This window comes from Lepus europaeus, chromosome 15, assembly GCF_033115175.1.
Source record: "Lepus europaeus isolate LE1 chromosome 15, mLepTim1.pri, whole genome shotgun sequence".
Classification (NCBI taxonomy): Eukaryota; Metazoa; Chordata; class Mammalia; order Lagomorpha; family Leporidae; genus Lepus; species Lepus europaeus.
In genome coordinates this window covers 52,972,100-52,999,435 of record NC_084841.1, presented here as the reverse complement: position 1 = coordinate 52,999,435, position 27,336 = coordinate 52,972,100, and the positions used below count along the sequence as shown (strand labels likewise).

At 39.2% G+C, this 27,336-nt stretch overlaps 1 protein-coding gene across 4 annotated transcripts in view; it reads left to right on the top strand.

Annotated features, from left to right (window-relative positions):
* The window catches only part of CENPK (centromere protein K), a 47,206-nt gene that overhangs the window by 1,332 nt on the left and 18,538 nt on the right, over window positions 1-27,336 (top strand). For all 4 annotated transcript variants that reach the window (XM_062212115.1, XM_062212116.1, XM_062212118.1 and 1 more), the window contains exons 2-5: window positions 7,695-7,835; window positions 10,251-10,307; window positions 25,000-25,072; window positions 27,101-27,147. In XM_062212115.1, coding sequence (XP_062068099.1) covers window positions 7,719-7,835; window positions 10,251-10,307; window positions 25,000-25,072; window positions 27,101-27,147 — 294 coding nt within the window. In that variant the 5' untranslated portion in view covers window positions 7,695-7,718. The remainder of the gene's footprint in view (window positions 1-7,694; window positions 7,836-10,250; window positions 10,308-24,999; window positions 25,073-27,100; window positions 27,148-27,336) is intronic.

Below are 27,336 nucleotides of genomic sequence, written 5' to 3'. Positions count from 1 at the left end.
AATTAATAACATGAGTTTCATTAAGTAGATATGACAGTGTTATCTCTAAATACAGTGATTTTGTTGTTTTTCAATGAATGATTGGATATTTTATTCCTAACTGGGAAATCTCAAAACGTTGACTTGATCTTTTTCCAGAAAGATAGGTTTAAGGTTACAAAACATAGAAAAAGGATAAAGTGAAACAACTCTTAGGTATTTTTTTTTTTTTTGAAGAATTTTCTTGTTCTGTTGAGAACCTTCTTTCACATTGCAGATAGCTTACTTCTCCATGTATCCTGGCATGGTGGGAAGAGGGAAAGAGCAAATTCATAAATGTGTTGATTTATTTATATTCAAATATGCATTTAGTTGCCAAGCCAACTAATTGGTTGAATGTTTATCCACATACTCAAACACACTCTTTCATACACATACACACAATGTTTTGTATTACTTTTACATACTGATAATATATTTTAATGGTCAGTATTCTACAAAGTGGTGAAAGATCAATTTACACTCAGTTTCTAAGTTTCTATTTAAAATAGACATTTATTTACTTATTTTTTAAGATTTATTTGTTTATTTGAAAGGCAGAGTTACAGAGAGGCAGAGGCAGAGAGAAAGAGAGTCTTCCATATGCTGGTTCACTCCCCAGGTGACTGCAATGGTCAGAGCTGCGCCGATCGGAAGCCAGGAGCCAGGAGCTTCTTCCAGGTCTCCCACATGGGTGCAGGGGCCCAAGGACTTGGGCCATCTTCCACTGCTTTCCCAGGCCATAGCAGAGAGCTGGATCTGAAGTGGAGCAGCCGGGACTCGAACTGGTGCCCATATGGGATGCTAGTACTGCAGGCAGCGGCTTTTCCTGCTATGCCGCAGCACCAGCCCCTAAAATAGACGTGTATAAAATGTTGAATTTTTTGCTTGAAGCATTTTAAAATTGTTAATGACTGGCTTTGTGAACTTATATTTTATGTGTAAAGCTATAAGATGTTTAGCATTGACAGTTTTGTATAAGATTTAGGCATTAAATAACCTCCTGGAGTGGGCATTTGGTCTGGATAAGCAGCCAGTTAGGAAACTGGCATCCTACATTGGTGTAACTGGGTTCAAATCCCAGGTCTTGATGCCACCTTCCTGCTAATGTGGACCTGGGGAAAGAGTGATATTGTCACTTTCTGCTGCCCACATGGGAAACCTGAACTTTTTTCCCTACACACAACTTTGGCCTGGTCCAGCCCTGGGGCACTGTGGGCATTTGGGGAGTTAACCGTGGATGGGAGCTCTCTTTGCCTATCTGCTTCTTAAGTAGAAAATTAAAATTTTAAAAAGCCTTCTAGTTAACATTTAGATTGTTAATAGTAATGTTAATAGCTAACAGTGATATAGCTCTTTATATGCTAGATACAGTTCTAAAAGCTTTGTGTGTATTAACTCAGTTAACTGTGGTAACAGCCCTATGAGGTATGTGATACTTATTATCTTCATTTTACTGGTAAGGAAAACTGAGGAATGGAAGGTTTAAGTGATTTCCTTTTGAAAGCTGTAATTTCAACTAGATGGTCTGCTTATAGATTTCATACTTTAAAAATTTGTTTTATTTTATATATAGATAATGCTGTGGTAAACTTACTTGTATAGACTTGTGTAAGCATATCCATCTGTAAGGTCATTTCTAGGAGTAGAATTCTGGGTCACAAGAAAAATTCATGTAAAATTTTGATGGACAGCTCCTGCTAATGTGCCTGGGAAAGCAGCAGAAGATGGTCCAAGTGTTTGGGCCTTTGCACCCATGTAGGAAACCAGAAAGAAGCTCCTGGCTCTGACTTTGACCTGGCCTGGCCCCAGCCCTTTTCACCACTTGGGGAGTGAAGCAGCAGATGGAAATTTGTCTCTCCCTCTCTTTTTATTTATTTTTAAAGATTTATTTTTATTTATTTGAAAGTCAAGAGTTACCAGAGAGAGGAGAGGCAGAGAGAGAGAGAGGTCTTCCATCCGATGGTTCACTCCCCAATTGGCTGCAGTGGCCGGAGCTGCGCCAGTTTGAAGCCAAGAGCCAGGAACTTCTTCTGGGTCTCCCATGTGGGTGCAGGGGCCCAAAGTCTTGGGCCTTTTACTGTTTTCCCAGGCCATAGCAGAGAGCTGGATCGGAAGAGGAACAGCCGGGAGTAGAACCGGTGCCCATTTGGGATGTCCGCACTTCAGGCCAGGGTGTTAACCCTCTGTGCCACAGTACTGGCTCTTCTCCCTCTCTTTTTATAACTCTGCCTTTCAAATAAATAAATAATCTTAAAAATTTTTTTGATTGCTATTTTTTGGTATCCTACACAATGGTTAATCCTGACTGCATGCCCTTTGTTTAGTGTGCTCACCAATTTGTTTCTTATCAAATTTTACATTATTGCTAATCTGAATGAAAAATGCTCATTTAATTAGCATTCTTATGAATTATATGTGAGGTTAAGAATGAATTTATTTTCTGTATTTAAGAGGTATTTTTCTTTGATATCTCTAGTGTATTTGTGCATTTCCGTTGTTTACCTCTATTTTAAAATAAAATGCCAACACAAAGAAACCCACATGAAATAAATGTAAAGCCTATGAATTACCATAAGGTGAACACCCTTACCTTCATGCAAGTCAATAAGTAAAACTTTGAAATCCCCTTGGAAGCCTCTCCATTTGGGCCATCCCAATCACGTTTTTCTTCCTTTCCTTCCAAAAGTAATTGGTGTCCTTACTTACGGTAGTCATTTTTTTGAGAAATTGTTTTATGGTGTAATTTAGTTTGTAGGTACTCATTATACATTAAGGAAATTAGGTCTTTGGTTGTCATATTTATTACAAATATTTTTCCTAAGTTTATTGGTTTTGAATTTTAACTTTGTCCATGCAGAATTTTAAACATCTTTATATAAAGATTTCACTTCATTTTGCTTAGATATACTTTTCCTAATGTAAGTTTTTAAAAATGTCTCCATCTTTTCTTCTTGTTCTTATTTATGATATTGGGTTTTTAATTTTTTGAAGGCGAGAAGAGGGTTTAAAGATTGACATATGAATCTAGGCTTATTTCTCTCCTACGACCTCCCCCAAATTCTATTTAGTTTGTCAAAAAGAATGAGGAGGGGATCCGCGCCGTGACTCACTAGGTTAATCTTCCTCCTGCGGCGCTGGCATCCCATGTGGGCGCCGGATTCTAGTCCTGGTTGCTCCTCTTCCAGTCCAGCTCTCTGCTGTGGCCCAGAAAGGCAGTGGAGGATGGCCCAAGTGCTTGGGCCCCTGCACCTGCATGGGAGACCAGGATTAAGCACCTGGCTCCTGGCTTTGGATCGGCGCAGCGCCGGCTGTGGCGGCCATTTGGGGGGGTGAACCAACGGAAGGAAGACTTTTCTCTCTGTCTCTCTCTCTCTCTCACTGTCTAACTCTGTCAAATTAAAAAAAAAAAAAAGAATGAGGAAGATCTATATGGGCTGGTATATACATAGGGGAAGATGCAGTATTATATAAAATACGTGCCCATTTGGATTCTTCATTTGCATTTTCATCTGTTATGTATATGCAAGTCTTGAATTTCAAGAAAGCCTTTGTGTTGTATTCCATTTTTAAAAAAAGATTTATTTATTCAAAAGTCAGAGTTACACAGAGAGAGGAGAGGCAGAAAGAGAGAGAGAGAGAGGGAGAGAGAAAGAAATGGAGGTCTTCCATCTGATGGTTCATTTTCCAGTTCAGGCCAGGGTGTTAACCCACTGCGTCACAGCGCCAGCCCCATTTATTCCATTATTTGATTGTCTATTCATGTACCAGTTCCACACTATGGTAATTAGTATGTTTATATGTAATAAGTTTAATATATGATAGAGAAAATTCTCCCAACTTATTTTCATGAGGGTCTTGACTGTTTATGGCCCTTTACACTTCCATATACATTTTAGAATTTACTTGTCAAGTGCCACAGAAACAAAAAAAAACTTTGAGTATTTTGATTAAAATTTATTGGATAAATTTAGGGGGGATTAACATCCTTACAATATTGAGTCCTCCAGTTTGGGAATGTGATCTATCTTTCCATTTATGTAGATCTTTATTGATATGTTCTTGATAAAGTAATATAAAACTTAAAAGTCTCATGTGAATAAAAATATTTTGGGTGGAGTGTTTATTCTGGTTTTGCATTTGATGTTGCAGGGTAGATATCCTAATCATGCTTTACTGCTCTGTCCACCTCCTTAAAATTGTCCAACTTTGAATCCATGTCACCATATATGCTCTTTGCAGCATTTATGTACAATCTCACAAAATTTTATCTTTCCCCACATTACTTGAAGATTTTTAGCTCTTGGTGGACTGTCACCCGTTTTAGTATGTATCATAATGTTTAGTGATTTTAAGGTCCTAATAAGTAATCCTTCCAAAAATTTATTTCTCTGTCTTGGCCTCCTGTCCTGTAGTGACTTTTATTTCCATCTTGTCTTAGTTACTCATTCATAGGGTCATTTTTTTCACATTGTGTCTGCAACTATGCTGTTACACTACAGAGAAAATTATACCGGTTTTACTTTAAATTTATGATTATTAATTTTAGGTGGGCTTGTAATGTTACTTAGTAATCCTACTCTGTTCTCTCCCATTTCTGTTTTGTTCTCTGTTCTTAAATCTCTAATAGTTTCTCCCCATTACCAATGATTGAGAAAGAAGAAGCAATTCACACAGTACTTCCACAAATTTTCATAAACATATCTAGTCACTTACCCACATCTGTACTCTTAATAATCTGCTGACCCTTCCATTAAAATGTAAGTACATTTGTCTTAAGCCAGCCTCTCTACTTATCTATTAGATACCATTCTCCCCTTCTCCTGTATCAGGAATACTTTCCTTTTTTACTGTAGTATATAAAGATGTATTTTCTCCCATCTTTAAGAAAATGCCCTCTTAGTCCTATATATCCTTTAGATAATCATCTTATTATTTTCTTTTCTTTTAGAGAAAAAATTTTTTAGAATATTTTAAATACAAGATATCTCCAGTTCCTTGCCTCCCATTCTCCTTTGAATTCATGTAATGAGGTTTTCGCTGTTCTACCAAAACTACTCTTATAAAAAGTTGGCAGTAGTCTCGATTTTTATACATATTCTGGTGAAATGATTCTAACTCCAAAACTTGAGCATAAAAGAGTCATTTATTATGCTCATGAATTCTTTAAATTAGGAATCCAGACAGGACATACCACGCACAGCTTTTATCTGCTCTGAAATACCTGAGACTTTGGCTAGAAGACTCAAAGTCCTGGCACTGAAACATCAGGACACTTGTTCAGGGGTGTGTGTGTCTGCTTTCTGCTGGGAGCCTCGATTCCTTTCCACATAAACTTCATCATGTGGTCTCTTCATTTTGTGTTATTTGGGCTTCTAAATAGCTGGCAGAGTTGCAAAGATGTGATAGCCAGAGAATGATAGCAAGAGCCACATGTTTGTAAGTTACATTGTTTTATGACTTAATCTGAAAAGTCGTGTAGTGGTGTCACTTCCATTGTATTCTGTTTATAAAGGTAATCACAAGGTCACATTCAGATTCCAGGGCTCCCGGGCCACAGCAGAGAGCTGGACTGGAAGAGGAGCAACTAGGACTAGAACCCTGCGCCCATATGAGATGCCAGTGCCACAGGTGGAGGATTAACCGAATGAGCCACAGCACTGGCCCAGCTCTGTCTACATTCTTAAAAGTGGGCAACTTTGAATCTCATGCCACCAGACTGTGGTGCACCATCTAGCAAGGTTGTTTCTCTTCCCATCATTCTTTGAAGATTTTTAGGTCCTTGATCACTACCCTTTTCAGTATACACTGTCATAAGCTGTCATAATGCTTATTGATTTTAATATCCTTATATACATTCCTCCCAGAAAGTTAGGTCAGACTTTTTTTTTTTAGTAGTAATTGACTCCTCTCTTTCATTGACAGTCCATTTACAGACTCTTAAAAATCTGTTGGCTCTATCTTGAAAATAAGAGAATTGGGGCCAGTGCCACGGCTCAATAGGCTAATCCTCTGCCTGCGGCGCTGGCACACCGGGTTCTAGTCCCAGTCGGGTCGCCGGATTCTGTCCCGGTTGCCCCTCTTGCAGTCCAGCTCTCTGCTATGGCCCAGGAGTGCAGTGGAGGATGGCCCAAGTGCTTGGGCCCTGCACCTGCATGGGAGACCAGGAGAAGCACCTGCCTTCGGATCAGCGCGATGCGCCGCCCTGGTGCGCTGGCCGCGGCGGCCATTGGAGGGTGAACCAACGGCAAAGGAAGACCTTTCTCTCTGTCTCTCTCTCTCACTGTCCACTCTGCATGTCAAAAATGAAAAAATAAATAAATAAATAAAAGAATTGGGGCTGGTGCCTGGGTGCAGTAGGTTAATCCTCCGCCTGCAGCGCCGGCATCCCATGTGGGTGCCAGTTCCAGTCTCGGCTGCTCCTCTTCCAATCCAGCTCTCTGCTATGGCCTGGGAAAGCAGTAGAAGATGGCCCAAGTGCTTGGGCTCCTGCACCCTCATGGGAGACCGGGAGGAAGCACCTAGCTCCTAGCTTTGGCTTGTGACCACCTGGGGAGTGGACCAATGGAAGGACAGACCTTTCTCTCTGTCTCTCCCTCTCACTGTAACTCTACCTCTCAAGTAAATACATAAAATCTTTTTTGAAAAAAGAATTGGAAATGTTATTCTGCCTCTGTCATTTTACAGACAGTGAGAGAGAGACAGACAGACAGAAAGGTCTTTCCTCCGTTGGTTCACCCCCAAATGGTCGCAATGGAGGGAGCTACACAGATCCAAAGCCAGGAGCCAGATGCCTCTTCCTGGTCTCCCATGTGGGTCCAGGGGCCCAAGCACTTGGGCCATCCTCCACTGCCTTCCTGGGCCACAGCAGAGACTGGACTGGAAAAGGAGCAACCAGGACTAGAACTGGTGCTCACATGGGATGCCAGCGCCACAGGCGGAAGATTAACCTAGTGCGCCATGGCGCCGGCCTCTCTCATTGGTTTTCTTGCTTCTGTACTGATTAGTTGTAGCTCACCACAGTTGTACAGTTGAAATGTGATTCAAATGATTTCAGTCCTTAAAACTCTCTAATTGCTTGTTATTTCAACCTAAGTCCTTAAAACAGCTCTCAAAACTCACATGATTTCACCTTTTTGTCTCTCTGACCTCATCTTCCACTATCTGGTTTATTTAATCTGTTCTGGTCACATAGGCTATTTTGCTGCTCAAAGATCATGACAACTAAATCAAATTCCTTTCCCAATGCCTTTGCATTTTCAGAACCTCTGAATGGATTTCTTTCTTTCTATATCCCTATAGGTCACTCTCCTTTATGTCCTTCATATCTTTTTACTCAGTTGTCTGCTTTTCAGTTACCTTTCATGACCACCTCAATTAATTAATTCATATAATTAATTACATTATCTCTGCCCTAGTACTTCCTGCATTTCTTCCCTGCCTTGCTTTTCTCCATGGAATCTATAAATAGTTTGATATACTATAGTATGTATATGCGTTTTATTTTTTGGTTTATTATCCATTTTCCTTAACTATAGTAAGCTCCATGGTAGGGAGAGTTTTTGTTCACAGCTGTATCCATAGCACATAGATGTGTTATCTGTGTGACAGTTAATAAGTGTTCAAAATGTTTTATTGAATGAATAAATATTTTTTATTTTAATTTTTCTTATCAGAGAATTAAGAAAATCACAAAGCACATGTCAGTGAATCAGCAAGATCTAGATCCAGATAGTACAACAGATGTGGAAGTTGTTACAGATACTGAAGAAGAACTTATTAAAGAATGTGAAGAAATGTGGAAAGATATGGAAGAAGTAAGTATCAAGATAAAAGTAATATATCAGTTGATATAAGATTCAAATAAAATTCAATAATAGAAAAGAAATAGTTGTGTTAGTTCTCATTTTTTATATATTAAATATTTACCCAGGCAGAAAAGGTCAAAGATAGCTTTCTAAAAGAAGCAATAACTGATTTCATTTCTATTAGAAAATAGGAATCAGCCTGTGGAAGTAGGAGAAGTATACAAAGCAGAAAGAACAAGATTTATAAAGATTGGCAGAATGAAGAGCTCTAAGTAGAATATTGTAGATATGTAAACTATGGGAAGAAGGATTTTGGGTAAGACTGGAGAGTTAGGGTCAAGAATATGAAGGATTTTTTTCAGTGTGTAATATGGAGAGCCATTAAAGGGTTATAAGCACAGAAGTGACATGATCATGTACACAGTTTGTTGGCTTTGAAGAAAATGGAGTAGAGTGAGATTACAGGTAGAAAGAACATTTTAAAAGTTCTACCAGTAGTCTTGGTAAAAAGTAATGATGACCTAAATACTGTCATTGCAAATAGAGGTGATTCAAGAGAAGTTAAGGAGGTGAGATCAAAAGGACTTAGAAGTTTAATATGAAATGAGAGTGGATTATCATGGATAGTTTCAAGTTACTTGTTTGAACCATTGGAGGGTTGTGGGGTTATTCCCTAAAATAGTGAATGTAGTATGTCGATAAAGATTTATTCTTCTTAAAGTCATATAAGATGTATTATAAACATGTTTAGCATAGGGTAGTCCTGGAATAGTGCAGATTAGTGGAGTTTTTTCTGTTTTCCTTTTTTTTAAAAATAATTTTTGGAGCCTGCTTTAGTGCAGCAGGTTGAGCCACTACCTGTGATGTTGGCATCCCGTGTGGGTGCCTGTTTGAGTCCCAGCTGCCGTGCTACCCATCTAGTTCCCTGCTGATGTGCATGGGAGGGTGGCCCAAGTGCTTGGGCCTCTGTCCCACATGGGAGACCTAGATGAGGCTCCTGACTCCTGACTTTGGTCTGGTGCAACCCTGGCCTTGCAGCCATTTGGATAATGAACCAGCAGATGGAAGATTTTCTCTCAGGCTCTCCCTCTTCTAGTAGCTCTGCCTTTCAAATAAATAAAATAAATTTTTTAAAAAGTCATTTCTTACAAAAATCCTTGGTATTCTATATCTTTATTTTTGACATAATGTATGTTAACTTTTTTTGCTTTGGGTATTTTATCAGGATAGAATTTGGGGTTTAAAAATATTAAAGGGGCCAGCGCCATGGCGCACTTGGTTAATCCTCCGCCTGCAGCGCCGGTGTCCCATATGGGCGCTGGGTTCTAGTCCCGGTTGCTCCTCTTCCAGTCCAGCTCTCTGCTGTGACCCAGGAGGGCAGTGGAGGATGGCCCAAGTGCTTGGGACTTGCACCAGCATGGGAGACCAGGAGGAAGTACCTGGTTCCTGGCTTCGGATCGGCGCAGCGCGCCAGCCATGGCAACCATTTGGGGGGTAAGTCAATAGAAGGAAGACCTTTCTCTCTGTCTCACTGTCTAACTCTGCCTGTCAAAAAAAAATTAAAAATTTTTATTGAAAAACATTGCAACTAGACTAAAACAGATAAAATTCAAATTATCCATATTTTTACCTCTCAGATATCATCATTATTAACACTTTTAGAATTTATTTTAATGGCACAGAAGCAGTGTCTCTTTGAGGCATTGTTCTCTTACGATCTTAATTATCTTATTTTTTTTTTAAGATTTATTTGAGAGGGAATTACAGACAGAGAGAGGAGAAACAGAGAGAAAGATCTTTCATCTGCTGGTTCACTCCTTAAATGGCCCCAACAACTGAAATTGGGTCAATCTGAAGCCAGGAACTAGGAGCTTGTTCTCAGTTTCCCATGCAGGTGCAGGAGCCCAAGCACTTGGGCTGTATTGTACTGCTTTTCCAGGCCACAAGCAGAGAGCTGGATCAGAAGAGCAGTTGGGACATGAACCAGAGCCCATATGGGATGCCAGTGTTGCAGGCAAGGGCTTAGCCTTGTACACCACGTTGCCAGTCCTATCATTATTTTCTATTTTGCCATTTTTCTATATTTCTTTCCCTTTCAATATCTTTGTCTTCAATTTTTTTCTACTCTGTCTTCTAACTCACCATAGCTATTAGTTTTTGTTCTTTTTCCTTCATTTTTTTATCCCTTTTTTCTTCTGATATGTTTGCTTTGTAACCTGTTGGACTGTTTTCCGGTCCTCTTGCTTACAAAGAATATAAACAAACTCTTTTCTTAAATGTTTGACTACTATTTTAGAGGAACATTACATTGGAGTGCTATAAAGGTGAGGAAAGAAAATTGTCTCTGAGTTATAGTATGCAAAGGGGAGGGGAAGGAAATTGTGAGTCATAACAATATTGTTTTTCTTTATTTTTTAAATCAAGTGTCAGAATAAATTATCGCTTATTGGAGCTGAGACACTCACTGATTCAAATGCTCAGGTATGAATATTTTTTCTTCCTAAGTTAAGTAGAATTCATTGTTTTTTGGAAAAGAGCTGTTTCTGTCTATATTTATCCCAATATAAAAGCTTTGTTAATATTGAGATGCTTCATCATTTGGAAAATTCCCTGTTTCTGATTTAAGAGTTAGAAGAAATATTCTAAAAAGTTTTTAGAACAAGCTATCAATAGAGAGCATTTTCTTTATTATTTTCTTTTAACATAACATACATTTAACACTGATGTGAATTGCTTGTTCTTTGCTATTTTAAAATTTAGAGCAAGATGATCCTACTTTGTTGTAGATATAATATCCATCCATACTTTACTATTTCTATAGAATCTATTTTTAAATTTTCTTTTCATATCTATCTTTAGCATTTTTCCAAGGAACCTTTTATAAAAGGTATACAAACTTCATGCTTTTCATGAATACAACTTTAGAAATATAGTGATTTTTCCTACCCTACCTGCAGTGCCACCCTACTTCCTCCTCACTTTTCGTATTCTTATTTTTTAACTAAGATCTATTTTCAAATATGATTAGCTCTATACTAAGAGTTCAACAAATAGTATGAAAAAAACAAAGCTGTTCCTCAACAATCAAGACAAGTTCTGTTGTAACACATTGCATCTTAAAGTATCAATTTCACTTCTATAGATTACTTTTTAGGTACTTTATTAGTTACCACAGGTCAGAGAGAACATGTAGCGTTTGTCCTTCTGGAACTAGCTTATTTCACCAAGAATGTTTTCCAATCCATTTTGTTGCAAACAATAGGATTTCATTTTCTGTTTTTACTGCTGTGTAGTATCTCATGGTATACGTATCCGATAATTTCTTTATCACATCTAAGTAGATGGACATTTGGGTTGATTCCTTATCTTAGCGATTGTGAATTGAGCTGCAATAAACATGGGGGTATAGGTAACTCTTTCATATGCTGATTTCATTTGTTTTGGGTAAATTCCCAGTTGTGGGATGGCTCAATCATATCAAAGGTCTATGTTCAGATTGCTGAAATATCTCCATAAAGTCTTCCACAATGGCTGTACCAGTTTGCATTCCCACCAACAGTGTATTAGGGTACCTTTTTACCCACATTCCTGCCAGCATTTGTTCTTTGTTGATTTTGGTATGAAAGCCTGTACTGGGGATGAGGTGAAATCTCATTGTGGTTTTGATTTACATTTCCCTGATGGTTAGTGATCCTGAGCATTTTTTCATGTGCTGTTGGCCACTTGGATTTCCTCTTTTGAAAAATGTCTGTTTAAGTCCTTTGTTCATTCCTAACTGGGTTGTTTGTTTTGTTGTTGACTTTCTTGAGCTCTTTATATAGTCTGATTATTAATTCTTTTTTTTTTTTTTTTTGACAGGCAGAATGGACAGAGAGAGAGAGACAGAGAGAAAGGTCTTCCTTTTGCCGTTGGTTCACCCTCCAATGGCCGCCGTGGCCAGTGTGCTATGGCCGGCGCACTGCGCCGATCCGAAGGCAGGAGCCAGGTGCTTCTCCTGGTCTCCCATACCGGTGCAGGGCCTAAGCACTTGGGCCATCCTCCACTGCACTCCCGGGCCATAGCAGAGAGCTGGCCTGGAAGAGGGGCAACCGGGGCAGAATCTGGCGCCCCAACCAGGACTAGAACTCGGTGTGCCGGTGCCGCAAGGTGGAGGATTAGCCTATTGAGCCGTGGCACCGGCTGATTATTAATTGTTTATCAGTTGTGCAATTTGCAAATAATTTCTTCTGTTATGCCAGTTGCCTCTTCACTTTACTGAATATTTCTTTTGTAGTGCAGAAGCTTCTCAATTTGATATAATCCAACTTGTCAATTTTGGCTTAGATTGCCTGTGCCATTGGGGTCTTTTCCACGAACTCTGCCTATGCCAATGTCTTGCAGGATTCCCCCAATGTTCTCTAATAATTTAATGGTATTGGGTCATAGATTTAGGTCTTTGATCGATTTTGAGTGGATTTTTGTGTAAGGTGAAAGGTAGGGGTCTTGCTTCATACCTATGCATGTGGAAATCCTGTTTTCCTAGCACCATTTATTGAGAGACTACTCCAGGGACTGATTTTAGCTCCTTTGTCAAAGATAATTTGGTTGTAGATGCATGGGTTGATTTCTGGCATTTCTATTCAATTTCATTGTTCTATCAATCTGTTTTTGTACCAGTACCAGGCTGTTTTGATTATAACTGTCCTGTAATATGTCTTGAAATCTGGTTTTGTTTGTTGTATGTGTCCAGAAATCTATCCATTTCTTCCATGTTTCCTGATTTGTTGGCATACAGCTCTTTGTAGTAATTTCTGATGATTCTTTTTATTTCTGTGGTATCTGTTGTTAATTTCCTTTTTCATCTCTGATTTTATTGATTTTGGTCTGCTACTTCATTTTTTTTTGATAAGTTGGGCCAATGGTGTGTTAATTTTGTTTATTTTTTCAAAAACTCAGCCTTTTTGCTGATCTTCTATATTTTTGTTTCAATTTTGCTGATTTCTTCTCTAATTTTAATTATTTCTTTTCTCTACTAGTTTTGGATTTGGTTTGCTTTTGTTTTTCTAGGTCCTTGAGATGCATTGATAACTCATTTATTTGATGCCTTTCTAATTTGTTGATATAGGCACCAGTTGCTATAAACTTTCCTGTTAACACTGCTTTTGCTGTATCCCATAAATTTTGATATATTGTATTATCAGCTTCATTCGTTTCCAGAAATTTTTTTATTTCTTCAATGACCCACTGTTCATTTAGGAGCATGTTGGTCAGTCTATGTGTTTACATATGTTCTGTGTTGAGTTATTGATTTCTAGCTTCATTCCATTGTGGTTATGAAAGATGCATGGTATGATTTTGATTTGTTTGAATTTGCTGAGACTTGCTTTAAGGCCTAGCATATAGTCTATGCTAGAGAAAGCTCCATGCACTGGTGAGAAGAATGTATATTCTGCAACTGTAGGATGAAAAATTCCATTACATCCATTTAGTCTATAGTGTTGATTAATTCTGTTGTTTCTTTTTCTGGTTTTCTGTCTGGTTGATTGTTCTTTGCTGAAAATGGAGTATTGATGTCCCCTATTACTCTTGTATTGGAGTCTATATCTGCTTTTAGAACCATTTAAATTTATTTTTTTTTTAAAGATTTATTTATTTACTTGAAAGGCAGAATTACACAGAGAGAGAAGGAGAGGCAGGGAGAGAGAAAGGCCTTCCATCCACTGGTTCACTCCCGAGTTGGCTGTAACGGCTGGAGCTGCGCCGTTCCAAAGCCAGGAACCAAGTGCTTCTTCCAGGTCTTCCACGTGGGTGCAGGGACCCAAGGACTTGGGCCATCTTCTGCTGCTTTCCTGGGCCATAGCAGAGAGCTGGAATGGAAGAGGAGCAGCAGGGACTTGAACTGGTGCCCACATGGGATGCTGGCACTGCGGGTGGCGGCTTTACTTGCTAGGCCACAGCACCAGCCCCTAACATTTCTTTTAATAACATGTGACCTTTTGTATGTGCATATACATTTACAAAAATCATATCTTTTGAACTGATCCCTTAATCATTTCGTAATGTCTTTGTCTCTTTTAATAGTTTTTGTATTAAAGTCTAGTTTGTCTGATATTAAGATGGCTACACCAGCTCTTTTTTGCTTTCTGTTACCATGGAATATCTTTTTCCACCCTTTCACTTTCATTCTGTGTGTTTCTTTGGTGAGATGTGTTTCTTGTAGGCAGCAAATAGATGGGTTTTGTTTGTGAATCCATTGAGCCAATGTGTCTTTTAACTGGAGAGTTTAGGCCATTTATATTCAAGGTGACTAATGATAAGTCATGAATTGGCCCTGCCATTTTTCCATTTCCATAAATATTCCCATATTTCCTTTGTGCTTTTAGTGGGAGAAATTTTTGCCTCCTCCTTCTTTCATAGTGATGACTATGTTTCTGTGTTTCTGTATGTAGCATACCCTTAAGCATCTTTTGTAAGGCTGAGTGATGACAAATTCTTTAAATTTCTGTTTATTATGGTAGGTCTCTATGTCACCTTCATTCATAAATGAGAGATTTGCAGCGTACAGTATTCTGGGTTGACAATTTTTCTTTCTTAAGATTTGGAATATGTCTCTTCATTCTCTCCTAGCCTGGAGGGTTTCTGATGAGAAATCCGCTGTTAGTCTGTTAGTCTAATTCGTGATCTTCTGAAAGTAATTTGGTGTTTCTCTCATGCACATTTTTGAATCTTTTCTTTATGTTTTACTGTAGAGAGTTTTACTACAGCGTGTCATGGTAAAGATCTTTTCTGGTCATTTCTATTAGGCATTATGTGTGCTTCCTGTACTTGGATGTCCCTTTCCTTCTCCAAATTAGGAAAGTTTTCTGTGCTAAAAAGGCTTTCTAATTCATTCTCTCTTTCAGCATCTTCAGGAACTCCTAAGACCTGTATGTTGGGTCATTTCATAGTTCTAACACTGTTTTTAAGTTTTCTAATTTCTTGTCTGTGGATTTTTTTTCTTTTCTATTCTTTTCTTTTTCCTTTTTCCTTTTTTTTTTTTTTTTTTGTTTTGATCTGAGTGTAAAATTTCCACAGATTTGTCTTCTAACTCAGATATTCTTTCTTCTGCCTCACCAAGTCTGCTGTTAGGCTTTCCCACACATTTTTTATTTGATCTATTGAATTCTTCATTTCTAATATTTTATTTTGATTTCTCTTTAAAATCTCAATTTCATGGCAAAATTTTTCATTCATGTTATGTTTGCATTTCTTTAATTCATGGATTTGCTTCTGATTACTTCTATGTAATCCTGTGGTCAATTTTTTTGAATTCCATTTCTGGCATTTCTTCAGACTCTTCATCCTCTCATTCTAGTATTGAAGTGTTGTGTTCCTTTGGAAGTGTCATTGTCTTCCTTATTATTTCTTGAATTTCTTTATTTATTTTTAAGCATGTATGAAGTTACTTCTTGGTCATTTTTTTCCCCCTGTGATGACTTTTATCTTTGACATAATCCTCTGTGGCTTAGTGGAGTGTCTGCTCTTATAGTGAATACCTAGAGGTTTGTCACTGGTGTTGCCAGGGAGCTCTGTTCAGTGCTCCAGATTGAGGGGAGTGTCCAAGGTGATACCCAACTTACGCATGATAAATCTGGTGTTTTTTTTTTTTCCAGAGGGAAGGGTTTGATCAGCTTTGTTGGCATAGTCTTTCACTTGCCTCCTCTCCTCCAAGGATATCAATGCCCGGGCATTAGCCCCAGTAGGTACAGTATTCATCCACACTGCCACAAGGACCACACAATGGATCTGAGAGTGTGGAGCCACCCACATTGACTTCTCAGAGACCCAGCCACACCCTGTGCCCTCCCACACAGCCTAGTGTTTTCACAGTCACAACACACAGGGCTCTCACAATCACGTGTGCCCATCCCCCTGTCAGTTCTCCTAGCCAGACTCAGTTGTCTCCTCTCAGCTGGTTGCTGTGTAGCTGTTATGCATGTCCATAATGGTGCCCACCCTCTCTCAGCTAGTTACAGGATGCTGATGCCAAGTGGTCAGGTAGAGAGAAATGTGCTCCCCGCTCCTTTTTCCCCTCAATGTTGGCTGGTACTCTGTCACCCAATGTGCTCTAAGCAGGCTTCATGCCAGGCTTTTCCTGCAGTTTTATTACCAGTGATTGGGATTGCTGCAGTCTGGTCTCACCTCGTTCTCCAAAGCTGGTGCTGAGGTTCTTGGCTGCTGGGGTCCTGAATTGTGCACGTCCACACACTCCATGTAAATCCATGGTGTCCCTCTAATTTGTGTGGAGTTTCCTCTGCAATTTTCTCCTTAACTCTTCTCAGAGATTCAGAGATAGCACTCTCTTCTTCTTCTTCTTCTTCTTTTTTTTTTTTTTATAACTATCTTCCCCTAGACTAGAGTAGTAAGTTCCTTCCCTATTCTGCCATCTTGGAATCAGTTTATAGATTCTTAATTGGTTTTACCTCAGGCTTTGAAAAAAGGATTAAAGTATCATTTTAGCAATCACAGTTGTAGAATTGGTTTAAGAACAGATCACTGGATCAATAGAACAGATTAAGAGTTTAAAATTGGAAAAAGATGATAGTTCAGATAGTGAGAAAGGGGTGAATTAGTTAAGTGGCAGTGATACAGCTAGGTTTTCATATGGAAGAAAATGAAATTGGACCTCTGTCCTTTATTACATATATTGGAAATTTCAAATGGATTATCAAAACTTGTAAGGAAAGCTTGGAGAGTATTTATGGAAGTTAGGGAGGGAGAGGGTAAAACTTCTTAGTTAATAATAGAAATTAGGCATTATAAAGAAAAGTTAGATGCATTTCACCATAGAAAAAGTTAAAAATTTTAGTGATAGAGATTCTAAGGACAAAGTTGAAACATAGGTGATTCCAATATAAATTCTCCATCACTAATGAAGTCATGTCAAAAGACAAAAGAACCAAGTTGAAGATACTCCTCTTGGAGCCAGAGCAGTGGAGTAGCAGGTAAAGCTGCTGTCTGCAGGGCTGGCATCCCATATAGGTGCCTGGGAAAGCAGCAGAAGATGGCCCAGGAACTTGGGTCCCTACAGCCATGTGGGTGACTCAGGTGAAGCTCCTGGCTTCTGGCTTTGGTCTGGCCCAGCCTGGCATTGTGGCCATTTGGGGAGTGAACCAGCAGATGGAAGAACTCTCTCTTTGTATTCCCTTCCCTCTCCTTGCCTCACTCCCTGCCCCGTAATTCTGCCTTTCAAATAAATAAGTCTTTTTTTTTTTTTTTAAAGGAAGCAATCACAATGCCTACTTCACAGGGTTTTTTTTTTTTTTTTTTTTTTTTTAAATAGTCCTGTTATCCAAGTTTGGTGTCAAGAATAGTTCCTTTAATTGATTATTAAGATATGGAAAAATTGATAAACATACTCAATAAGAAATAAGAGATAAAGGAGGAGAAAATAGATTTTTCACTTTTGGAAGTACATATATAGATTCTTACTCTAAAAATTGGTGATAAAGAATTAAGTCATCTTTTGTGCCTGTAAAAATACTTAGAATCTGTAAATAAATATACAGCTGTGTTACTTAGAGTAAAACTGAATATTGTATTTGGAAAAGCATTATGAAAGTATCCTCAGTAAAATATGATCTAGTTTCCTTGGGAAATGTGGTTTCTGTTTGGTAGAAACTGTGAAAATCACTAAGGCTTGTACTACAAGCATCCTGAATGGTTTTCATGTATGTAGTAAGCCAATCACAGGCTTTGAGGGGAGTACTTACGTAGTTGTAAATGTGCAGTGTCCTGAAATGGTCGATAGTAACAGTATGCAAAGCAGCCATAGTATGTGGCTTTTCCTATTTTGTTGAGGATCCCAAGATCTCTCAGATTTGATGATTCTTTAGGAAGAGTCACTGGACTCAGTATATAGTGTTCTCATGGCTAAGATTTATTCAGTAAAATGATGCAGAGTAAAATCAGCAAGGAAGAGTAATGGGATAAAGTTTGGAGGAAACCAAGCACTTGCAGAATTTCTCTCCCAGTAGAGTCATACAAAGCCTACTTAATTCTTCCAATAGCAAGTTTCTGAAACTTGAGATATTTTGTATCATTGACTCTGTTAGATACTCAGTCCCTAATGTTTTTAGTGGAAACAGGTCATATAAGCACCCTCTGCCTGGCAAGTATGGAAGTACCAGACTACCAGAAGGAAAGCAGAGCTCAGCATAAACTCTTTGCACAAACAATTTTTGCATGTTGAGTTGTTCTTAACAATTTGTTGGTGGGAACTGTCTTGAAATCCAAGTTGCCATATACCAAGCTTTTGCCTGCCTTGCCAAGTTGGCCTTTCCAAGGGTAGCAGTTAGGGTGGGCGTTGTGGCTCAGGAGGTTATTCTACTGCTTGGTATACTGCATCCCATATCTGAGTGTCTGGATTCAAGTTTCATCTCTTTCCAATCCATCATTCTTTCTTTTTTTTTTTAAGATTTATTTATTTATTTGGAAGTCAGAGTTACATAGAGAGGGAAGGAGAGGCAGAGAGAGAGAGAGGTCTTCCATCTGCTGGTTCACTCCCCATTTGACCTCAATGGCTGGAGCTGCATCAATCTGAAGCCAGGAGCCAGGAGCTTCTTCCGGATCTCCCACGTGGGTGCAGGGGCCCAAGGACACAGGCCATCTTTTACTGCTATCAGGCCATAGCAGAGAGCTGGATTGGAAGTGGAGCAGCCAGGACTCAAACCTTACGACCATATGGAATGCCGGCACTGCAGGTGGTGGCTTTACCTGCTATGCCACAGCGCTGGCCCTCCAATCAATCTTTCTACTAATGTGTACCCTGAGAGGAAGCAGATGATGGCTCAAGTTCTTGGGTTCTGTCACTCATTAGAGAGGCCCCAGTTGAGTCCCAGGCTGTTGCGGTGGCCATTTGGGGAGGGAACCAGCAGATAGAATTCTCTGTCTCTCTCTCTCTCACTGTCACTCTCAATCTGTTGCTCTGCTTTTCAAATAAAATGCAATAAATAAATACAAGAACTATATCTTTAAAACAATCATAGCAGTCTTAGGCTTGCTTTGTTCACTCTTTTCTGCATGCCTATTAACTTTAAAACATTCATATTTCAACTTGAAATACTTTCTAGAGCAAGAAGTTAGATATTTTAACTGAGAAAATGGTAAATTTATTAAGTGTTTATATTTAAATGAAGTAATACTGTTATTTTATATTTTAGAAGAATCATTGATTTTACAGCATGATAAATAATTTGAATATTTTGCCTTGTCAGGCTTTGGCAGACTGAGAGTTGTGCTTTGTTGTTATAGTATGAGGTTGTACTAGTTTTTTATAGGTTAGAAATGAGTGTCAGTAGTTCCATGTTTTGACCTATATGAATAGAAATTAAATGAATACCTTTATAAATAGTAATTGTATCTATTTTAAATGCTACTTTTAAAATTTGTGATTCTTTCTTAGTAATAATAAAACATTTATAGCCCTCTCTGATTGGCATGTACAGTGGTACTGCCACCAAGAAGCAGATTTTCATAAAAACCATTATGGGAAATATCATCATTCTTGAGTTTGAAACTTTGGATGCAAAAGAAAATGCAGAAGCCAAGATCCAGGATAAGGAAGGAATTCTTCCTGATCACCAAAATATGTTATCTGACTATAATGTTTAAGCGGAAACTACTCTTCATGTGTTGAAACTTCTTGGTGGTGCTAAAAAATCTTACACCACTGCCAAGAATAGTAAGTGTTAGATAAAGAAGATTAGGATGACTGTTTGGAAGTACTATAAGGTGGACTAGAATGGCATAATTACTTGCCTTTGTCAGGAGAGCCCATACGTAGATATGATGCTGGAGTTTTATTGCTAGCTACATTATTGTGGCAAATGTTGGCTGACCTATTGCTTTAGTAAAGCAGAACACAAGTAAATGTGTATAAGGAGTTGATAAAAGATATGAACTAACAGCAACAAAAAACTTATAACTCACTTTATAGTTTACAAAAACTTTTCACATTCTTATTGAAAAAATTCTCTTGGTAAAAATTTTGAGTAATTGTAAATACATTTTTATATAATTTATGTAGTTTTCAAAGGGACAATTGGATTTTTTTTTTCTTATTTCAGTAGGTAATGTAGAATATAAAACGGCCTTTGAGCTACTGTGGTGCTCTTGTAGAGTAAATATAAGAATACTTGCTCCATGCATAGTTTTTTCTTTTTTCTTTTTTTTTTTTTAAGATTTATTTATTGGAGTGGCTGGCGCCGTGGCACACTAGGTTAATCCTCCACCTGCAGCGCCGGCATCCCGCGCTGGTTCTAGTCCTGGTTGCTTCTCTTCCAGTTCAGCTCTCTGCTGTGGCCTGGGAAGGCAGTGGAGGATGGCCCAAGTGGTTGGGCCCCTGCACCTGCGTGGGAGACCAGGAAGAAGCACCTGGCACCTGGCTCCTGGCTTCGGATCGGCGTATCTCCGGCCGTTACGGCCATTTGGGGAGTGAACCAATGGAAGAAAGAGCTTTCTCTCTCTCTCTTTCACTGTCTATAACTCTACCTCTCAAATAAATAAATAAAATCTTTAAAAAAAAAAAAGAGATTTATTTATTGGGGTCAGCACTATAGCATAGCGGGTCTAGCCACCGCCTGCAATGCTGGCATTTCATATCAGTGCTGGTTCAAGTCCAGGCTGCTCTACTTCTGATCTAGCTCCCTGCAGATGCTCCTGGGAAAGCAGCCTAATCCCTTAGCCCCCTGTACCTATGTGGGAGACCTGGAAGAAGCTCTTGGCTCCTGGCTTTGGATGGGTCCAGCTCCGGCCGTTGAGGCCATTTGAGGAGTGAATCAGTGGATGTAGGATCTTTCTTTCTCTCTGTCTCTCCTTCCCTCTCTAATTCCTTTCAAATCTTTAAAAAATGTTTTAAATAAAAAAAAGATTTATTTATTTTATTGGAATAGCAGAGGTAGAGAGAGAGAGAGAAACAGAGATCTTCCATCTGTTGGTTCATTCCCCAAATGGCTGGGACTACGCCAGCCTGAAGCTAGGAGTTTAGAACCCTATCCGGGTCTTCTGGATTAGAAGTAGAGCAGCCAGGACTTGAACCAACCTGCACCCTTATGGATTGCTGGTGTCACAGACTGTGGCCTAACCCAATGTGCCACAACACTGGTACCCCAGGCATAGTTTTTTAATAATGCAAAATTTTCATGAACTTTTAAAATTTCTCCAGAGTGCCATAATACCTGTTTTGGGGGCTGGCAGCAGCCCATAAGGGCTGCATTCCCATTCCGATTACTTCTCATCCAGTTTTCTGCTAATGGCCTAGGAAAAGCAATAGTTGATAGCCTAGGTGTTTGGGCCCCTATTGCCCTTGTGGAAGAGCAAGATGAAACTTCTGGCTCCTGGCTTTGTTCTAGCCCAGCCATGGCTTTTGTGGCCATCTGGGGAATGAACTGATGGATGGAAGATCTCTGTCTCCTTCTCTAACTTTCAAATAAATCAGTAAATCCCTTGTTAAAAAAAAAAAAAAATAACCTGTTCAGGGCCAGCATTGTGGTATAATGGGTAGAGCCACCGCTCGTGGCACCAGCATCCCCTAAGGGTGTCAGTTCGAGCTGCTCCACTTCCATTCCAGCTCCCTGCTAATGCTCCTGGGAAAGCAGCAGAAGATAGCCCAAGTGCTTGGGCCCCTGCACCCATGTGGGAGACCCGGCAGAAACTCTTGGCTCCTGACTTTGACCAGCTCAACTCCAGCTGTTGTGGCCATTTGAGGAATGAACCAGCAGATGGAAGACCTCTCTGTCTCTTCTCTCTGTCTCTGTAACTCTGCCTTTCATATACATAAATAAATCTTAAAAGATCTCTGTCTCCCTCTCTAACTCCACCTTTAAAAAAAATCCCTATTTCATTTTTTTGTGCTCACTTTAGAGCACTTCTAATACCTATTACATTTTTGAAATGCCAGTTTTTGATCTGAATAGGTAACATTAAAAATTATAAATAGAAAATAAAAATATACTTTGGGGCAGGTGTTTGAGCTAGTGATTAAGTCTCATGTTGGGATATTACATTCCACATCAAAGTGGCTAGGTTCAAATCTTGCCTTGCTGCTTCTGCTGCCTTTTTTTTTTTTTTTAAACTATATTTATTTATTTGAAAGGCAGAGCTACGGAGAGAGAGAGAGTGATACAGATATCCTACATCTATTGGTTCACTCCCCAAATGGCCGCAATGATGAGAGAGAGAGAGAGAGAGAGAGAGAGATATGAAGATGGGTATGGAAATATCCTCTATCTGCTGGTTCACTCCCCAAATGCTTTCAATGTTGGAAACCCTTATCAAAGTGCTGATTTGTGTCTTGGCAGTTCTGCTTCCAATCCAGCTTCCTGCTCCCTGGGAAGGCAGTGGATGATGATTCAAGTGCTTGGGCCCCTGCCATCTATGTGGGAGATCAAGATGGAGTTCCTGACTCCTGTCTTCAGCCTGGCCCAGACCTGGCTGCTGTAGGCATTTGGGAAGTGAACTAGTGATGGATGCTTGTTCTCTCTTTCTCTCTGTTCTTTTTCTCTCTCTTTTCCTGTCTCTTCTCTCTTTGATGTTTTACTTTTCAAATAAGTAGGTTTTTTTTAAAGCACTATTGAATTTTTCTCTCTGTTTTTTAAGATTTTATTTATTTGAGAGGCAGAGTTACAGACAGGTAAAGAGGGAGACACAGTGGGGAGGGGCTTGTCTTGCATCTGTTGGTTCACTCCCCATATGGCTGCAACAGCTGATCTGAATCCAGGATCCAGCAGCTTCTTCAAGGTCTCCCACATGGGTACAGGGCCCAAGCACTTACACTGCTCTCACAGGCCATAGCAGAGAGCCGAACCAGAAGAGGAGCAGCTGGGACATAAACTGGCACCCATATGGGATACTGATGCTGCAGGCAGAGGCCTAGCCTACTACGCACAGTGCCAGCCCTGTATCTTACTCTTATGGTCTTAATCAGTCAAGAAATTATACATCCATTTGTAATGATCAGAATTAGAATGACTGGAGCCTGCATTGTAGTGTACAGCACCTCCTGTGGTGCTGGCATCCCGCATGAATGCTGGTTTGAGTCCCCACTGCTCCACTTCTGATCCAATTCTCTGCTAATGTACCTGGGAAAATGCTGTGGAGGATGACCCAAGTACTTGGGCTTCTGCCACCGATATGGAAGACGCAGATGGAGCTCCTGGCTTTGGCCTGGCCCGCTTGCAGCCATCTTGGGGTATAGACCAGTAGATGGAAGATCTCTTTCTCTCTTTCTCTGTCTCTTCCGCTCTCTCTGACTGGCTTTCAAATAAATAAATCTTTTTTTTTAAGATTTATTTTATTTATTTGACAGAGTTACAGAGAGAGGTAGGCAGAGAGAGAAGTCTTCTATCTGCTGGTTTACTCCCCAGATGGCCGCAACGGCCAGAGCTGCGCCAATCTGAAGCCAGGAGCTTCTTCCGGGTCTCCCATATGGGTACAGGGGCCCAAGCACTTGGGCCATCTTCTTCTACTATCCCAGGCCATAGCAGAGAGCTGGATTGGATGAGGAGCAGCTGGGATTAGAACCATTGCCCATATGGGATACCAGCGCTTCAGGCTAGGGCTTTAAATTGCTGTGCCATAGCGCCGGCCCCAAATAAATAAATCTTTAGGGTCAGCAACATTGCAGGCAGAACTGTAAATTTCTTGTTAGAGATGCCCCTTGCCTTTACCTGGCCAGCTCTCCTCCCAGGCCAGCCAAGTAATGAAAGTCAACAGAGTGCCTTCCCCTAGGAGGTTCACACCTCCCTTAGGATGTACCCCATGTGAAGAGATAGATAGGTCTGGGCCTCTTAACTTACAAGGCCTAAAGCCCAACAGATTATTATCAAGCCCCTTCTGTCAGGTTCTATTTGCCTCTCAATCAGAAAACTTAATTGTAGCTTAGACAGCACCTTTCTTAGCTCCTCTAATAATGACTCTGTCCTTTGTTCTAGACCATGTCTAGCACACTTGGGGCTCATTCCTTTGTAATCATAACCTCTACTCTACCTCCAATGGCTCTACTCCCAACCTGTGTGTACTGATGGTCCTCTTCCCCACTTAATGCTGTATAATTGTTCAGACCTGGTTAATGCCACTCTTAGGATCATTGGTTACTATCCTCCCTCTATCTTTTATGACCTTGTCTAAATATGATCAGAGTCAGTGAACTTGGAAGGCTTCCATAGCCTTGGCAACTCATGACAAGAGTCTAGGGTGGTTACTGGCGCCATAAACTAGAGTGTCAATTTGTTGGGTCAACAACAGGAGTCACTGTGCACTTGCTCCTCATGTGGGATCTCTGTCCTTAATGTACTGCACATTTTGATTTAATGCTATAACTAGTACTCAAACAGTATGTTTCACTTTGTGTTTCTATGTGGGTGCAAACTGTTGAAATCTTTACTTAATGTATACTAAATTGATCTTCTGTATATAAAGAGAATGAAAATGAATCTTGATGTGAATGGAAGGAGAGAGGGAGCGGGAGAGGGGAGGGTTGCGGGTGGGAGGGAAGTTACGGGAGGGGGAAGCCATTGTAATCCATAAGCTGTACATTGGAAATTTATATTCATTAAATAAAAGTTTAAAAAAAAATTAGAATGACTGAAGATAACTAAAACCAAAAACATACTCATCTATTTTACCTTTGACTAAGGGATACATAATTTACATGCTCTTGTGTAGAAAAGTGATTTTTATGTGCAGCTTGTAGAACTAGGTTTTATAATTGTCTCCATATGTGCATTTAAATTTATTTCTAGCTACTCACCTAAATGTGGCCTTTTTCCGAAAAGGCATTGAGAGGAAAAAGAATGAATGTTAAGCAAATTTGTTTTTAAAAATATTGGTAAGAAAGAGATATTTATTCTTTTGCTGTAAAGTGTGTTTATGAAATAAACTTAACATGCATAGTTTCTTTTGAGTGATAAAGCAGAATTTATCATTTAGTACTATATTAGGAGCATAAAGTGAATTTAATAGCTATAATTAGGTTATATAATCATTTTTAAAGTGTAGTGATAATTTATTTACAGTTTGGGTGTGCTATTTTATTAGCTATTTATATTAGGAACTCATGTTACAATATTGAGATTGTCTTCATTTTTATCAATGAATAGCCATGCATATTTCATAAGAACTAACTTTGTTTTATTCTCTTATTCTTCTTTTAAAGCTTTCACTATTAATTATGCAAGTGAAATGTTTGACTGCTGAACTCAGTCAATGGCAAAAAGAAACACCTAAAAGTAAGATTCATTTTAAGTTTGTATTTTTGTGAGCAAATTAATGAGAAATTAATTTAATGATTACAAAAGAATTATAAGATTCAGACTTTCTGAAATTGTTTACATTACATTGATATCAGGAAGCTATTCCATTTTCCTTTCTTTCTATGCATTATTTTATTCACTCCCTGAATGACCACATTGTCCAGGGGTTGGCCAGGCTGAAGCCAGGAGACGAGAACTCCATACAGGTCTCCTACATGCATGGCAGAGGCAAGCACTTGAGCCATCTTCCCCTGCTTTCCCAGGCATATTAGCAGAAAGCTGGACTGGAAGTGAAGCAACTTGAACCAGCACTCATATGGGATGCTGGCATCACAGGTGGCAGCTTAACCTGCTGTGTGCCACAACACTAGTCCCTCTTGTTTCTATTTCAAAAATTTCTTTTAGCCATTCTTGTATGGTTGGTCTGCTGATGACTGTTTCTCTTTATTTTTCTTTGAGCATATCTTGATTTTTCCATTTTTAAAGATTTATTTATTTACTTATTTGAAAGGCAGAGTGACAATAAGATAGAAAGTGAGTTCTGGGGCTGGCACCGTGGCTCACTTGGCTAATACTCCACCTGTGACGCCAGCATCCCATATGGGCACCAAGTTCTAGTTCTGGTTGCTCCTCTTCTAGTCCAGCTCTCTGCTGTAGCCTGGAAAGGCAGTGGAGGATGGCCCAAGTGCTTGGGCACCTGCACCCGCGTGGAGACCAGGAGGAAGCACCTGGCTCCTGGCTTCGAATCAGCATAGTTCCGGCCGTAGTGGCCATTTGGGGAGTGAAACAACGGAAGGAAGACCTTTCTCTTTGTATCTCTCTCTCACTGTCTAACTCTGTCAAATTAAGAAAAAAAAAAAAAAAAGAAAGAAAAAGAAACAAAGAAAGTGAGTTCCGGGGCCGGTGCCGTGGCTCACTAGGTTAATCCTCTGCCTGTGGTGCCCGGCATCCCACATGGGGCTGGGTTCTAGTCTCGGTTGCTCCTCGTCGAATCCAGCTCTCTGCTGTGGCCCGGGAAGGCAGTAGAGGATGGCCCAAGTGCCTGGGCCCTGCACCCGCATGGAGACCAGGAAGAAGCACCTGGCTTCTGGATTCAGATCGGCGCAGCGTGCCGGCCATAGCGGCCATTTGGGGAGTGAACCAACGGAAGGAATACCTTTCTCTCTGTCTCTCTCTCTCACTGTCTAACTCTGTCAAAAAAAAAAAAAAAAAAAAGTGAGTTCCCATCTTAAATATTCATTTCTACTTATCAGACTAGCAAAAATTTTACAAGAGTTTATAATATTTGTTCATTCCATCTGGCATCTTCTATTAAAATTCAAATGCTTATTTCATTCTGCAAAATTTCATCTCTGGAAAACTGTTCCATGGAAATGAAAGCACTAGTACATGAAGACATAAAAAAGATGTTTACTACATCCTTGTTTGTTGTGGCTAGAGACTATAAACACAAAGTTAATGCTCTGTCAGGGAATCAGTTTGTTGTGATACATGCACATTGGAATATTATGTAGTGTTAAAATTATGAATTAAATATATATCTGATGGATATAAAAGATTTCTGTGGGAGTTTTGTTGAGTGAAAACAAGATGAGAATAATATATATGATATACTGTCCTTATAAAGTCAGCAATGATAAAAGTAATAACCTTTTTACATTTATATGTGTGTGTATGTCTATATGTATATATATGCATAGGATCCTGGGAGTGCAGAGACAGATGTTTGAGAACACTGTAAATCAAGTTTACTTTTAAACTTGTAAAAAAAAGAGGAAAAGAAGAAAGAGCAAAATGTATAAATATGGCCAAATATATCTAAAATTACATGTAGCTGGTTATATATGCAAGATAGTAAATAAAATTTTATAAAATGCATACATTTCATAAAAAGTTGTATGATATATAAAGAAATGGAAAAGGTTTTCTTAAAAAGTCACAAAATTGAATTATTGAGAATTAACTAAGCCTATATATAATTTTGTTTTGTTTTGCTCTTTGTAGTAGCTCCCTTAAATGATGATGTTCTGGTAACATTGGGAAAAGAAGAGGTAAGTTAGTTAATGAATTTGTACTAATCCCTAGTAATTTATAATTAGAACTGTTTTAGGTAAGTTCATGCCATAAGAAATAGGATGAAACCACTCTGAAATCATATTAAATTTTCCTTTTTTGTTGTTTTATTGGATAGAATTTTTTTTCTTTTTTTAAAGATTTGTTTGAAAAGCAGAGTCATAGAG